Source organism: Peromyscus californicus, unplaced genomic scaffold, assembly GCF_007827085.1.
Source record: "Peromyscus californicus insignis strain IS unplaced genomic scaffold, ASM782708v3 Scaffold_14__1_contigs__length_90479793_seg_2, whole genome shotgun sequence".
Taxonomy (NCBI): Eukaryota; Metazoa; Chordata; class Mammalia; order Rodentia; family Cricetidae; genus Peromyscus; species Peromyscus californicus.
Window position 1 is genome coordinate 55920259 of NW_026294436.1, and position 13072 is coordinate 55933330.

Genomic DNA, 13072 nt, shown 5'->3' on the forward strand with positions numbered 1-13072 from the left:
GGTATGTGCTTGTAATCCCAGCATGGGGTGGGGAGCAGAGGGGTGGAGCAGACAAGAAGATCTCTGGGGCTCACTGGCCAGCCAGTTCAGCCTAATCAGTGAGTTCCAAGCAAGTGAAAGAGCCTGTTTTAAAAAATACAGTGGACGGCACCTGAGGAACAACACCCACAGCTGACCTCTGACCTCTACACTCGTGCATACAATGTATGTGCACCAGCATCTATACATGTACCTCCTACATACATGAATATATACTAACAAACACAAATGCTCAAGAAGCTGCTCTATCACACATTTTCTATCACATTATGGTGATGGTAAAAAATTAAAGATAGTATTAAACTGATGGATTGGCATCCAGTTCATTCATTTGTTCATTCACTTATTCCTACATACCTGGCATTGTGCTATGTAGAGGGGACAGAAAGAAGACTAAGGCGGAGAGGTTTCTTGCCCTCAGTGTATTTATACGCTAGCAGAGGCAATAGACATGAAGCCAAGAGTCAAGTAATTAATTAGTTAGATGTTAGGCTCCAACTTAGAGCTAAGTATCTCTCTTGCTGGATTCTGGTGGGGTATCCGTATTATAGATGCTACAGTTCTTCAGACAGTATCTTTAAAGAGATTAGCAGCAATGTGTGGAAATAAATCACACAATTAATAGACAAGATTTTTCAGGAAAAAACCTGAAATGTCAAGGTTTAACATTGCTGAAGGTGTCAAAAGTTAAACAACTAAGAGTCCAAACTGAACAAGTCACTGCAAGTGGAGGGAGAGAATGAGTGACATGAGCGTTTCAGACTTAATCATAAATCACAGACATTTCCTATAACATAGTAATTGCTTCCTTCATAATTAAGTTTTGTGACATAACCAAGAAACCTGTACCAAGTTCTACTGAGACATAAAATAATTTCACAAGCTACTTTGCTAGTTCCTAGCTCTTATATGAGGAAAAACTCAAAGACTACGTATAAATTTAATTAGAAACAGTTCTATCACCCTTTATATTTTAAAAACTTTTTCCTGTTATTAATAATCATTTCATTCATGACTTGGAAGACTTTTGATATCTCAGGAACACTTTAAACATTTTATTTTTAATCTGGTTTTAATTCCATATACTCTTTTTCTTTGTAGTTCTACTGCAAGTAAACCAAAACTCTTCAACTTTCTCCATGCTTTGCTTTACACATAAAAACATTACTGCAGATGAGAAACAAACATTGTGTTGACTTGATTAATTTTCTTCAGAACATCTGTCAAGTATAAAACACAACTCTGCTCTTACATTTATATGTACACAAACCAATCACATGGTCTCTGTCTGTAGGGAGAAAGTGCTTGCCTCGCACAGTCTAGTCCCTGAGGAGTTGCCACGCACACGTGCACGGGGATGGGGTTCTGTTCCCTTTAATTATGCCCAGGCTATCATTTCTTCCACTCGATGCCATATTTACCAAACACTCCATTTCATTTCTTTCACGTTCTCTCTCACTTCTAGTGTGGATTCTGTTCTGATGACCATGAATGTAATCACCATCACCAGCGATTTCTGTTTACAAAGCTAAATGGGATTTTAATTGCTCACTCTCAGGGAGACTTGTAACATCTGATGCCGCTGATTACCTCTTTTTGGAACACTTCTTCCTTCACCTCCAAATGTTAAACAAAATAAACAAGTTGATACTTTTCCCCTTATCTACACTATACTTTTCTCTTCCATTTCTCCTCCTGTGCTCACAATGATTCCTCATGTTTTCCTGCTTGCGCTGGTTCTTCCTACACAATAATACATCATAGCAAGTGGCTTGGTTTTCCAAAAAGGCTTTGCCTCGGTCTTGTTCTCTTTGGAAATAAATCAAAGGAACTCTAATGTGTTTTGGACAAAGAGAGTAATAGAATGAAACTCCAAACTGATTGTTTTTAAAGATATAGAAATAAAAGCTTCAAAAAGGCAATGTAGGAAAATGATTAAGAACACAGACTCTGGAGTCAAACTCTTAGGTTAAATTCTGGCTCTGCCACTTTCAAATTTTATGTTACAGTAACCCTCTGTGTTCCATTCCCTAATCTGTGAAATGGGACAATAATTTTATCATAGAAATAAGAACTAAAGGTTGATATATTGTGCACTGTAGGAATATTAAATAAATCACAAAACTGGCAGCCATCACAAAATCAATTTTTTTTTAATACACAAGACTATCTTTTAACTTGATACTTTGTTTTTCAAAACTCTTAAAATGTATTAACTCCACCAGACTGAACTACTTTAGTAACATGTAAGAATTTAAAGCAATGTCACAGCCTTCTAAGCAGACAGTGTTCACATGTATTCAAACAGAAAAGTAGAAAAATAAAAATCACATTTCTAGAGCTAAACTGAAAATGTCAATACCCTCTAACTTTCTCACTTTACAGATAAAAAAGCTGAAGCTACGAGGGATTTGTGATTTGTCCAAAGTCACACAGTAAATAAATACCAGTAAGAGGCCCATTGGAAGCTAAACTGCAGGTCCTTACATTTTTCTTCATATAATCATGTGAAAAAGCATTCATTCTTAGATTATATCTCTGTTTGGGGGAAAAAGTTATCATCATTACAAAAACCTGAAATTTAATGCAAGGGAAAGTATCAAAATTTGATCTACCAACTATTAACCCCTACCACTAATCAGTGCAAATTAACTAATTAGTTAAATGTATTTGTTCATTTTTAAGATAGGGTTTCATTATGCTGCCAAGTCTAGCCTCAAACTCATGATCCTCTCGTCTTATCCGTCTAAGTGCCTGAATTATAAGTGTGAGCTTCTCAGTGTACAATTATTTGTTTATTGATTTATTTACTTACTGTTGATTTGGTGGGGGGGGGGGTTGTTTTGTTTTATGAGACTGGGTCTCACTATGTACACCAGGCTGTCCTCTGCCTCCTGAGGGCTGGGATTAAAGGCATGTGCCACCACACCCTGCTACTGCTGGTTTGAGGCAGGGTTTTACTCTGTAGCCCAGACTAGTCTAAAACTCATTACATATATATAGCCCAGGTTGGTCTTGAACTCATTGCAAGCCTCCTGCCTCAGCTTCCCAAGTAATGAGATTATAGATATGTGCTATTATCTACAGCATTTGTTCTAATGCTTAATCTTTTTTGTATCTTTAAGATATTTAACCTCCTTCTGCCTCAATTTTGTCATTCATAAAATAGGATTAGAAATACTTATATGATTATATAAAAGGAACTAAGAAATTATATATTATATATACTTATATCATATAGAAAACAACTTTGTGAAGTATAAAGTCTGAATACATTAAATATGTTAGTTTATATATAATTAAATAAGAAAAATATTTATAAAAAGGAACATTGCTGATATAATCATTAAGTAAGCCTCACTTAAATGGATACTTAAATAATTCTACTCTATTGTTTTATAACACACTTCAAGACCTGAATGAAAGTATATTTTAAGGAAAGTAAAAAATGAGAAAAGTATTCTACACAAGGGATTTTTTCCTTCCCCCTCTAAGATATTTTTTAAGATGCAATTATTATCCCAAGATCATCTATTCACATTGTTCTAGCTAGAATTTGGCAAGAAATGTCATGGCAGTGGTTGACCTCTGAGATCCATATGTATATTAAAGTTGTAAAATCTTAGAAACAAAAGACAGTATCTTTTTAAATCAAAGTTTATACACTAATTTATTTTTTATTGCTAAGGAAATTCCTCTTACCTCTAAGTATACATACCACTAACACACATATATAACATAAATTGCAATCACATAATTATAATCACTTAATATGCTTTGTACATGAATTACACTTTCTTCATATATTAGGAAATTAATATAGGAATTGCTTTTGTGGTCACCCATGGGAATAAACTTTTGGCAAGTATTCTGCACAAATTGCTGTGGGATGTCATTCTGTATGCTGTGAATGTGTATTGCTCTGATTGGTTGATAAATAAAATGCTGATTGGCCAGTAGCCAGGCAGGAAGTATAGATGGGATAAGCAGATGAGGAGAATGCCGGGAAGAGGAAGGCTGAGTCAGGAGTCGCCAGCCAGACACAGATGAAGCAAGATGTAAAGGCAAAACTAAGAAAAGGTACCAAGCCACGTGGCTAAACATAGATAAAAATTATGGGTTAATTTAAGTGTAAGAGCAAGTCAGTAATAAGCTTGAGCTTTAGGCCTAGCAGTTATAATTAATATAAGCCTCTGTGTGTTTACTTGGGGGACAAGAGTGGAAGAGATTTGTCCTGACCGCTGGCTGGCTGGGACACAGAAAAGCTTCCAGCTACAATAAATAACACCAACAAGCAAACTTTGCAATCATCAGAACATTTCCTACAGTTTGTCTAAAGTTTTAAATTTCTGACTCATGTACTCAAACATGTTGCTTAAATCTATGTTGATATAAAACAATAACCCTTCTTCTAAACCCAAAGCAAACCAAGAGCAAACAGAGATCTACAACAACCCATCTGCTCCAAAGTGCTTTCACACACACACACACACACACACACACACACACACACACACACACACACACACAAATTATGAGAATAAGAATAACTTAAGGTTCTACTTGATGACACTGAAAGGCATTAAGCAATCCATCCAGGTAGTTTCTTTACCTCTAAGACTTAGATTAGAGACAAGACATAACACTGCCGTTACTCTGGCTGAAGCAACCAGAAATGAACAAAAAGAGAGGCCAGTGCTACCCTAAACCCTGCTGGACTCAGCACCACTTAGGTTACTTAGTAAAACAGTCACATTTCTTTATGCCAAACAATGGAAAATACCTTGCAAATAAAACGCATTACAACAGTGCATTTCTAATACTGGGCTTCTCTCAGTGACACATACCTACAATATCTACACTCAACAAGCACTGAGTGGCAGGAACCATGCTGAGTGAGTGTCAGGGTAGTAATCAAAAAGTACACACTGCTTCCTGCCTATAACGCAGATGAGAGGGAGAGTGCATCAGATCCAATAATCAGGAACGAACATAAGAAAGATTTTTTAATATAATAAAACTAGTGTGTTATAATAACGTTTATGGAGGTTCAAGGGCCTGCACAAGCAAGCAAACATCTCTAAGGTGTGTGTACAGCTAAAGCTCAGGTTTTCTTACAGTGTGGCCTCGGGCTTTTCTTTGTAGGAAGTTTCAGGCTTACAAAAATGAGAATATATTGAAAACAACCATATTTTGTTGGTTATAAATGAATGGTCTCTGGATCATGAGCTAAGACACCCACGACAGTCCTTCATACAAGATAACAACCAACTGTCCAATAATAGCAATTTTCTGTTTAAGAAATCTGATTCAGCCATGTGTAAAAAAAGACTACAGTAGAACCACTGGTGTTGCTGTCGAATCAGGAATAACAAACTGTCTCACTTCTCCATGGGGATTAGTGTACATTCAAGGTGCTATTTGGCTGCTGAGCCAGTTTCCTATGGTGTTTCAATCCCTATACATCGTACAGTAAGTCCTTGTTGCTGGAGGTAATCCTTACAATCTACACCATATACATACAATGTGCTCATAAACGTTTTACAAGCAATCACAAGGAGTGAAATCTACCTACAAATATGGTACTATTTGGAGGAAGAGGGAGAAACATCTCTGAGATAGGCATATAGCTGAAGCTCAGATCCCTACTTACATCACACATTCATTTGAAACAACTGAGAAGACACAAAAGTGTTTACTTTTTTTTTTTTTTGGTTTTTCGAGACAGGGTTTCTCTGTGTAGTTTTGGTGCCTGTCCTGGATCTCGCTCTGTAGACCAGGTTGGCCCCGAACTCACAGAGATCCGCCTGGCTCTGCCTCCCAAGTACTGGGATAAAAGGCATGTGCCACCACCTCCTGGAAAGTGTTTAGTTTTAATGTGAAGAACAGGTACTAAAAACAAAAACAAAATAAAAAATGCAAAAGTATTTTTAAATATTTATCTCATTTGAATAAGAAATATCAAATAAATGGGAATAATAGACATTCATTTGTAGCCAACTGAACGAAAGAAGACCTGTTCTTTCTCTCATCTGCTGCAGGATATCTGAACACTGTGTGAAGATGTGTCACTGTGATTGGTTTAATAAAAAGATGAAGAGCCAATAGCTAGGCTGGAGAGGATAAGGGGGACTTCCAGGCAGAGAGAGGAACTCAGAGGAAGAATCAGAGAGGTGTGGAATTTGCTGGGGAGATGCAGAGGAAATCAGGCATACTAAGTGTGGAGGAGAGGTAACAAGCCACGTGGCAGAATGCAGATTAATATAAAATAGGTTAATCTAAGTTATAAGAGCTAGTTGGGAACAAGTCTAAGCTAAGGCCAAACTTTCACAATTAATAATAAGTCTCTGTGTCATTATTTGGGGGCTGGAAGTCCAAACAAAGTCCAACAAGAAAGCCTGGTACACCCATCTTTCCCCAGGCCCCACTCCTGGTATGAGTGTGTGGGTGCTGTACATACATGTGGGGGTGTGGAGGCCAGAGGTCTACATCAGGTGTCTTCCATAATGGTTCTCCATCTAATTTCTGAGACAAGGTCTTTCACTGGATGCATTGCTTGCTAATTTGGCTATGGACCAACAAGCTCAAGGTATCCTCCTGTATCTGCTTCCCTCCAGCACCGAGGCAACAGACACAAGCCACCATGTCCAGTTTTTAAATGAATGCTGTGGACCTGGGCTCAGGGTCCTAATGCTTATGCAGCAAGCATCTGACCAACTGATCACCTCTCTAGACAGAAACCTGTTCTTCAAGAGAAACTGCCCTAAGATTTGAAATCCTTACTCCAGATACAACTGACTTGGAAAGCAACATCTATGGATGGCATTTCAAAGTTCACTGGAATGACAGCTGAGGTCACAGCATTCCTCACCCTTCTCAGGTTTTCTTTTCCTCTTCGTTGGCATCACTTTCCTACCTAACTTTCCTCTTCTGAGAATCTACCTCAGAGCTCATGCTCTTGAATTCATTTTCTTATATTCTTTAATAAGAATATACTCCCTGAATAAATACTATAATTCACACACTCCCTGAATAAATACTATACAAACACATTAAGAAAAAGAAACACTGTATTTAATCACTTTTTTCTTATTTATGTATAGTTTGTTCAAAGTACCTTGGAAGTTTGAGAAACCCTATTCTCCACCCTACCCCTCCAAATCACACCAAAACAAGTTTTAAAAAAGGAAAAGGAAAAAAGACTCACAGGAAAATGAGGTATGAATGCCTGGAACTCAACAAGGAGAGAAGAGCCTGCTGTGCTGGAGGAAAAACCAGGCAGAAGGAAGGCAAAGCCACAGAAAAGGTTTCCTGCCAGAATGTCTTTCTTCTGACCTCAGCAGGAACTCAGTAGTTACCCCAAAGCATGTCTTCTTTAGAGAAAATAATGTCACAGCTCAACAGTAAAGAGATTAACGGGTGCAGGAGTATAGGATGTGAGGAAGCAAAAGTTTGCAAGGGGCCTGGTTTACTAAATAATGGTACACTGGACAATCGATGTCCACATGGACTTCTTCAGCTATTAAAGCATGTAGTTAAATATATGCTCGACAGTTAAAGAAAGGAAGCTGGACCAGTGGCCTGATCATAAGTGTCTGGCTCTTGCTAGGCAGAGACTTGGGGTTTCCCAAGTTCCTTCTTTCTGAATGTCCAATGCCAACACTTCAGGCAATGGGATTGAGAAGCCAACAAGAGCAAAGTCCACTGTCTCCTACTCATGCCACATGACTTTCAACTAAACTATTAGCAAACTATTTCACACCAAAGAGTGGAAGAAAATGTCAAGCATGAGGTAATCCACTACTTCCTGTATTTTCATCTCAGCAAGAGAAAAATGAGCAATCCAGGTATTTAAGGACCAGATTCCTGTCTCATGACACAGTTTATAACCAATGCAATAAAGTTAACTTTCATTTCCCTACTGTTAAAACAAGACAGAGAGAGAGAGAGAGAGAGAGAGAGAGAGAGAGAGAGAGAGAGAGAGAGAGAGAGGTGGAAGGGATGGAGAAAGAAAGATGTTGCAGGTTTATATTTACTCTTCCTAGATATAAAATGCTAGATGATAAATTATAATTAGGAGGTGAAAGGTACAGACAGAATGCATGACAGACCCTTACCTGAACTACCTGAACATTAAAGGGTGGAAGGAGAAATCAATAATTTTCCAATAGCCCTTCCACTACAAAATAATGAGAAAGAGCTTTTTACACATGCAGGAAGAAAGTAATCCTTGTATTTTTTTTTTAAAAAAATCATTTATCCTCTTTATTAAAAAAAAAAAAAAACAACCTAGTCTCCTTTAATAAAATCTCTCCTTTCTCCACATGCACACGCGCATATGTGTATGTGTGTGTGTGTGTGTTTGTGTGAGAGACTTGTTTTCATTGTGTGTGTGTGTGTGTGTGTGAGTGAGAGAGAGAGAGAGAGAGAGAGAGAGAGAGAGAGAGAGAGAGAGAGAGAGAGAGACTTGTTTTCATTCCTAGAAAGTCATTATTAACAATGACTTCGACTCATGGCTTAACAGCTGCTGCTTCTATTTGTTATACTGTTTTGAACAAATGAAGGCATATCCTGAACTACTTTTAAAATTAAAAAAGCTATTTTGGCAATCAAAAACATGCTTCTGTAGTAAGTTCATTAACACAGTCATGTCAGCACCCATCAGGTCCTTACGATATCCATTTTAAAAGGTTTACTTTTCCTTGAACTTTAAACATAATTGTATCAATAGAAGAACAAATGCCTAGTTCTCATGAGTCAAGACAGCTGGAGCCTTAATGAAATTCTGTTTTCAATTTCCCCCTTGTTACTCAAAAGGCACTATAAGACTGGCAAAGAAATATACTAATTGTTTAGGAGAACAAGATGAGCATAGGAATTTTGTGAAAAGACTGTAATCACCAGATACTATGGCTAAAGTATTCCAAATCTCCTGGTATATTTAATTAATAACTGGATATATATATATATATATATATATATATGTGTGTGTGTGTGTGTGTGTGTGTGTGTGTGTGTGTGTGTCACATCTGATCTCCTTAGCCTTTAAGAGCCCATTTGCTCTGTTCCTGAAACCCTTAGTCACTAAAAAAATGTCTAATTTAGAGAAACACTAACTAGTTCACTGGCAATTCCTGTGACAGTGATTGGCAACGGCAACTGAGAGGCAAAGTCACTCTACTGTTAGTAAATCTTATTTCTAACCATACACCCCTTACAGTCTGTTCTTTAAAAACGAATGGCTTAGGCAGCTAGAGAGATGGTTCAGTGGTTAAAGTGCTTATAGTTCTTCCAGAGGACCTGAGTTCAGTTCCCAACACCTACATCAGGTAGCTCATAACTGCCTGTAACTCCAGCTCCAAGGGACCTGACATCCTCTTCTGGACTTTGTGGGCAACGCACTTGTCAAGGTTTGAATGAGAGGTCCCAACAGTCTCAAGTATTTGCACACTTGGTCCCCAGGTGGTGTCACTGTTTGGGAAGGCTTAGGAGGTGTGTGGCCTTGCTGGAGGAAGTATGTCACTGGTGGTGGGCTTTGGGAGTTTAAAGACTCCTGCCATTTCCACTTCTCTCTGTATGCTTTGTGCTTGTGGCTGTGTGAACCTCCGGCTTCCTGCGGCAGCCACCATGACTCCTGCTACACTCCATCATCACGAACGCTTACCCTCTGGAACCATAAGCCCAAATCAACTACTTCTTCCATAAGTTGTCTTGATTGTGGTGTTTATCACAACAACAGAGAGTAACTAATGCAACACTCACATGCGCATACCAATATATACAAGTAAGTAATTAAAAACAGAATAGGTTTTTTTTAAGAAAGAAAGAAATGGCTTAGGATGCAAATCACTGAGGAGTTCCAATCATTTCTGTTTTCCTGGTTAATGTATAGCACTCTAAGGGACTGTCAGATGGAAACTCTATGAAGAATATATCGTCATTTTATAGGAAAAGCAGCTGGGCTGTCAATGGTTGTGCTTTTTCATGTAGCCTAACATTTTTAACATTCAAAAATTCTAGTATAAACATTCATGCTTGTACAATCTGACATTATGTAACATATTCTTCACCAATGAGTATAAACGTTTAATGAAAAAATAAAAGGGAACAAAGAAACTTGGGAACACAGATCTAAACACTCCACAGTTGACAAATTAACCAGCCTCCATTTCAGAAGTCTGTTCCTCAATTACCAAATAGGCATTGGCTTACAACGAGTAATAGGAAATGGTGTTTTACTTTCCCTTTCGTCAGAAACCAACAGCATGGCTACGGGGTGACAAGGAATAAACATCACGGCGTGTTTGCATTTTCTAATGCACAGTATGTAGCCTGACACCAGTGCCGCGTCCCACTTCTTCAGCGCTGACCAGCTCCGTCAAGTCTGCATTCAGCACAGCACTCCCTCACACCGCTGCACCTGCATCACTGACCTCATCCTGCCTCCTACCTACCTCGGTACCTTCTACAAGACTCTACAAGTCTGAAGTCTTGTACACAGCAGGTGCTCACAAATGTTTGCTTTATTCTTTGAAAATGCACTTACCCTTCGAAATGATACGACGTAAAAAGTGTCTCCCCTTCTGCGGATGGCTTCAAAGAAGCCTTGGTAACTTCCCGGTGAAGCATAATACACTTGCAGTTCATTCCCAGAATTTCTACTAATGTGAGAAGACAAAAAATATCATTAATATTCAAACATATTGAGTCCTCCCAATTCCTTCCATTCTAAGGTCACATCTGAATCTTAAGACTCTCTTTCAACCAAAACAGTAGCACTTTAACAACAATTGTTACTTTTTAATCTTTAATCAAGTAATGGCACATATTTATGGGGTGCCATATGATATTCTGCTACATTTGACTTATGCAAATGATATGTTTTTATTGCTATTGTTGTTGGGGGTGCTGGAAGATCAAACATAAGGTCTCATACCTGCTTCATTAACCTGCCTGGTTCACAGAGCAAGTCACGAAGGGCTTTGACTACAATTCTGCCCCACTACAGGGAGCCCCTTCATCGTGACTGACTTCCTTCCCACACCACTTTCCTTCTCAGTTACACTCGCCTGGATGATGACATCTGAACTGGTGGATACTGCACTCTCTTTGGAATCTCTCAAACTCTCCTGTAGTACTATTTAGGAATACGAGATTCTTTGAAGTCAAACAGACAGGGTCTGAAGTCTATCACTTGGTTCACGACTTCGAAAATTATTAAAAACAGCAACAAGAACTCTCTTGACTCCCTACCCTTTTCATATATAAAATACACTTTTGAACTATTATATAAATTTAGAGATAAGATGTATGTAAAGTACCCGCCAGGGTGGATGAGATGGTTCAGCGGGTAAAAGCACCTGTCACACAAAGCCTAAGACCTGAGTTCAATCCCCAGGATCCACATTAAAAAATGCTGGATCAAGACAGGCAGTGGTGGTGCACTCAGGAGGTAGAGACAGGTAGATCTCATAGCCAGAGTACACAGTAAAACCCTGTCTCAAAAAAATGAAACAAAACAAAGAGCTGACCGAAGGACACAACTGTATGCCAGCACTCCTATAGCGATATGAGGGGTCAGGACAGAATAATCACCTTGAAACCTACAGTTCATAGAACAACCGAAACAAGAGTGAGCCTGCATTAACAAGGTGGGAGGAGAGAACTAACTCTCCAGAGTTTTCCTCTGACTTGACTTTTCCTTTGACTTCATTACACACATATGTTGTTCGAATCTTAGATGGTCTTTTAATAAAAAACCCGGGTACCAGATATTGGGGTGAAAGCTGAAAGATGAGAGAAGTCAGCTACTAGTTCTTACCTCTATGAAATTCTCAGCCTAAACAGAGTGAGTTCCCGTTTCCTTGCGCCTTATATACCTTTCTCTGTCCTTCCATATTACTTCCTGGGATTAAAGGCATGTGTGCTTCCCAAGCAAAGGCATGTGATCTCAAGTGCTGGGATCAAAGGTGTGTGCCACCACTGCCTAGCCTCTATGTCTAATCTAGTGGCTGGCTCTGTCCTCTGATCCTCAGGCAAGTTTATTAGGGTACACAATATATACACCACACATATATACACACACATGCACACACAAAATAACTTTTTTAATGTGATCACTCAGCAAGACACCTACAAAAGAGAGAGAAGGTAATATCCCTCTCCCTGAGGCTTAAAAAACATCGGATTTTCAGCAAAATTATGACTGAAAAACACTCTGACTAAATCTGTATTTAAGAGACTTGGGAGAGGTGATCTTTTTATTAGGATTGTTAATTGGTAGTATATGTTCATTTGAACTGATAAAAAGTCGTAGAGGAGCACTCAAAGGAGATGTGAATTTCAACTTCACTAAAACTATAATACAGTTCAAGCCCTCTGGCCAAGAGCTTCGCATCTTCTTACCTGATGCTAGTGGTTTCTGTGTACTGGACAGCCATCAGCTGAGAATTTGAGCCCTGTTCCAGAGCACCCTGAAAGAGAGAAAGAGATTTAGGAAACCACACAAAAAACCTCCAATACTGACTCATACTTGGATTTGTTATTTAGAATCGTTCTGGTCACACTGTAGGCTGAGAATATATCTTACACAGTCTTATTAAGACATTTCAGACACTTCCTACAAGGTTTACAGAAAGAATAAGGAAGTTCAGTCCAACCACTGCAGGTTTTATGACCAAGCTGTACAAGCATTACTGGGCATGTAATAGCTTTCATTTGTCAAAAATCATTGTTACAGACAAATTCCTAAGAAATAGGAAAGTCTCAAAATGAAACGAGATTTCCACTATTCACCAAGTTACACACAAATTCCTCATGCCTAACAGACCTATCAGTTGAACCTTATGAAAGGCATCTAACCCACAACTCTCTTGGCCAGAGAACAGTTCAGTATGGAACCAACAGTGGCCAATATGTTACACTAGAAACCTGTAACCTGTATTTCACATGGCATTTGCTCTGTTCTCTCAAACTTCCTGGAAGTTTTGTAAGCTAATCTTTAGAAGAAACTTGTAAGGATATCAGAATTCAA

The 13072-nt window shown here is 38.6% G+C and overlaps 1 protein-coding gene across 4 annotated transcripts in view; it reads right to left on the reverse strand.

Annotated features, from left to right (window-relative positions):
- Positions 1–13072, reverse strand: part of Atf6 (activating transcription factor 6) — a 169893-nt gene that overhangs the window by 73624 nt on the left and 83197 nt on the right. For 3 of the 4 annotated variants that reach the window (XM_052737565.1, XM_052737568.1, XM_052737567.1), the window contains exons 13-14: positions 12445–12512; positions 10586–10700 (exon numbers count right to left, since the gene is read on the reverse strand). In XM_052737565.1, coding sequence (XP_052593525.1) covers positions 10586–10700; positions 12445–12512 — 183 coding nt within the window. The remainder of the gene's footprint in view (positions 1–10585; positions 10701–12444; positions 12513–13072) is intronic. The other variant, XM_052737566.1, reaches the window with a different exon arrangement.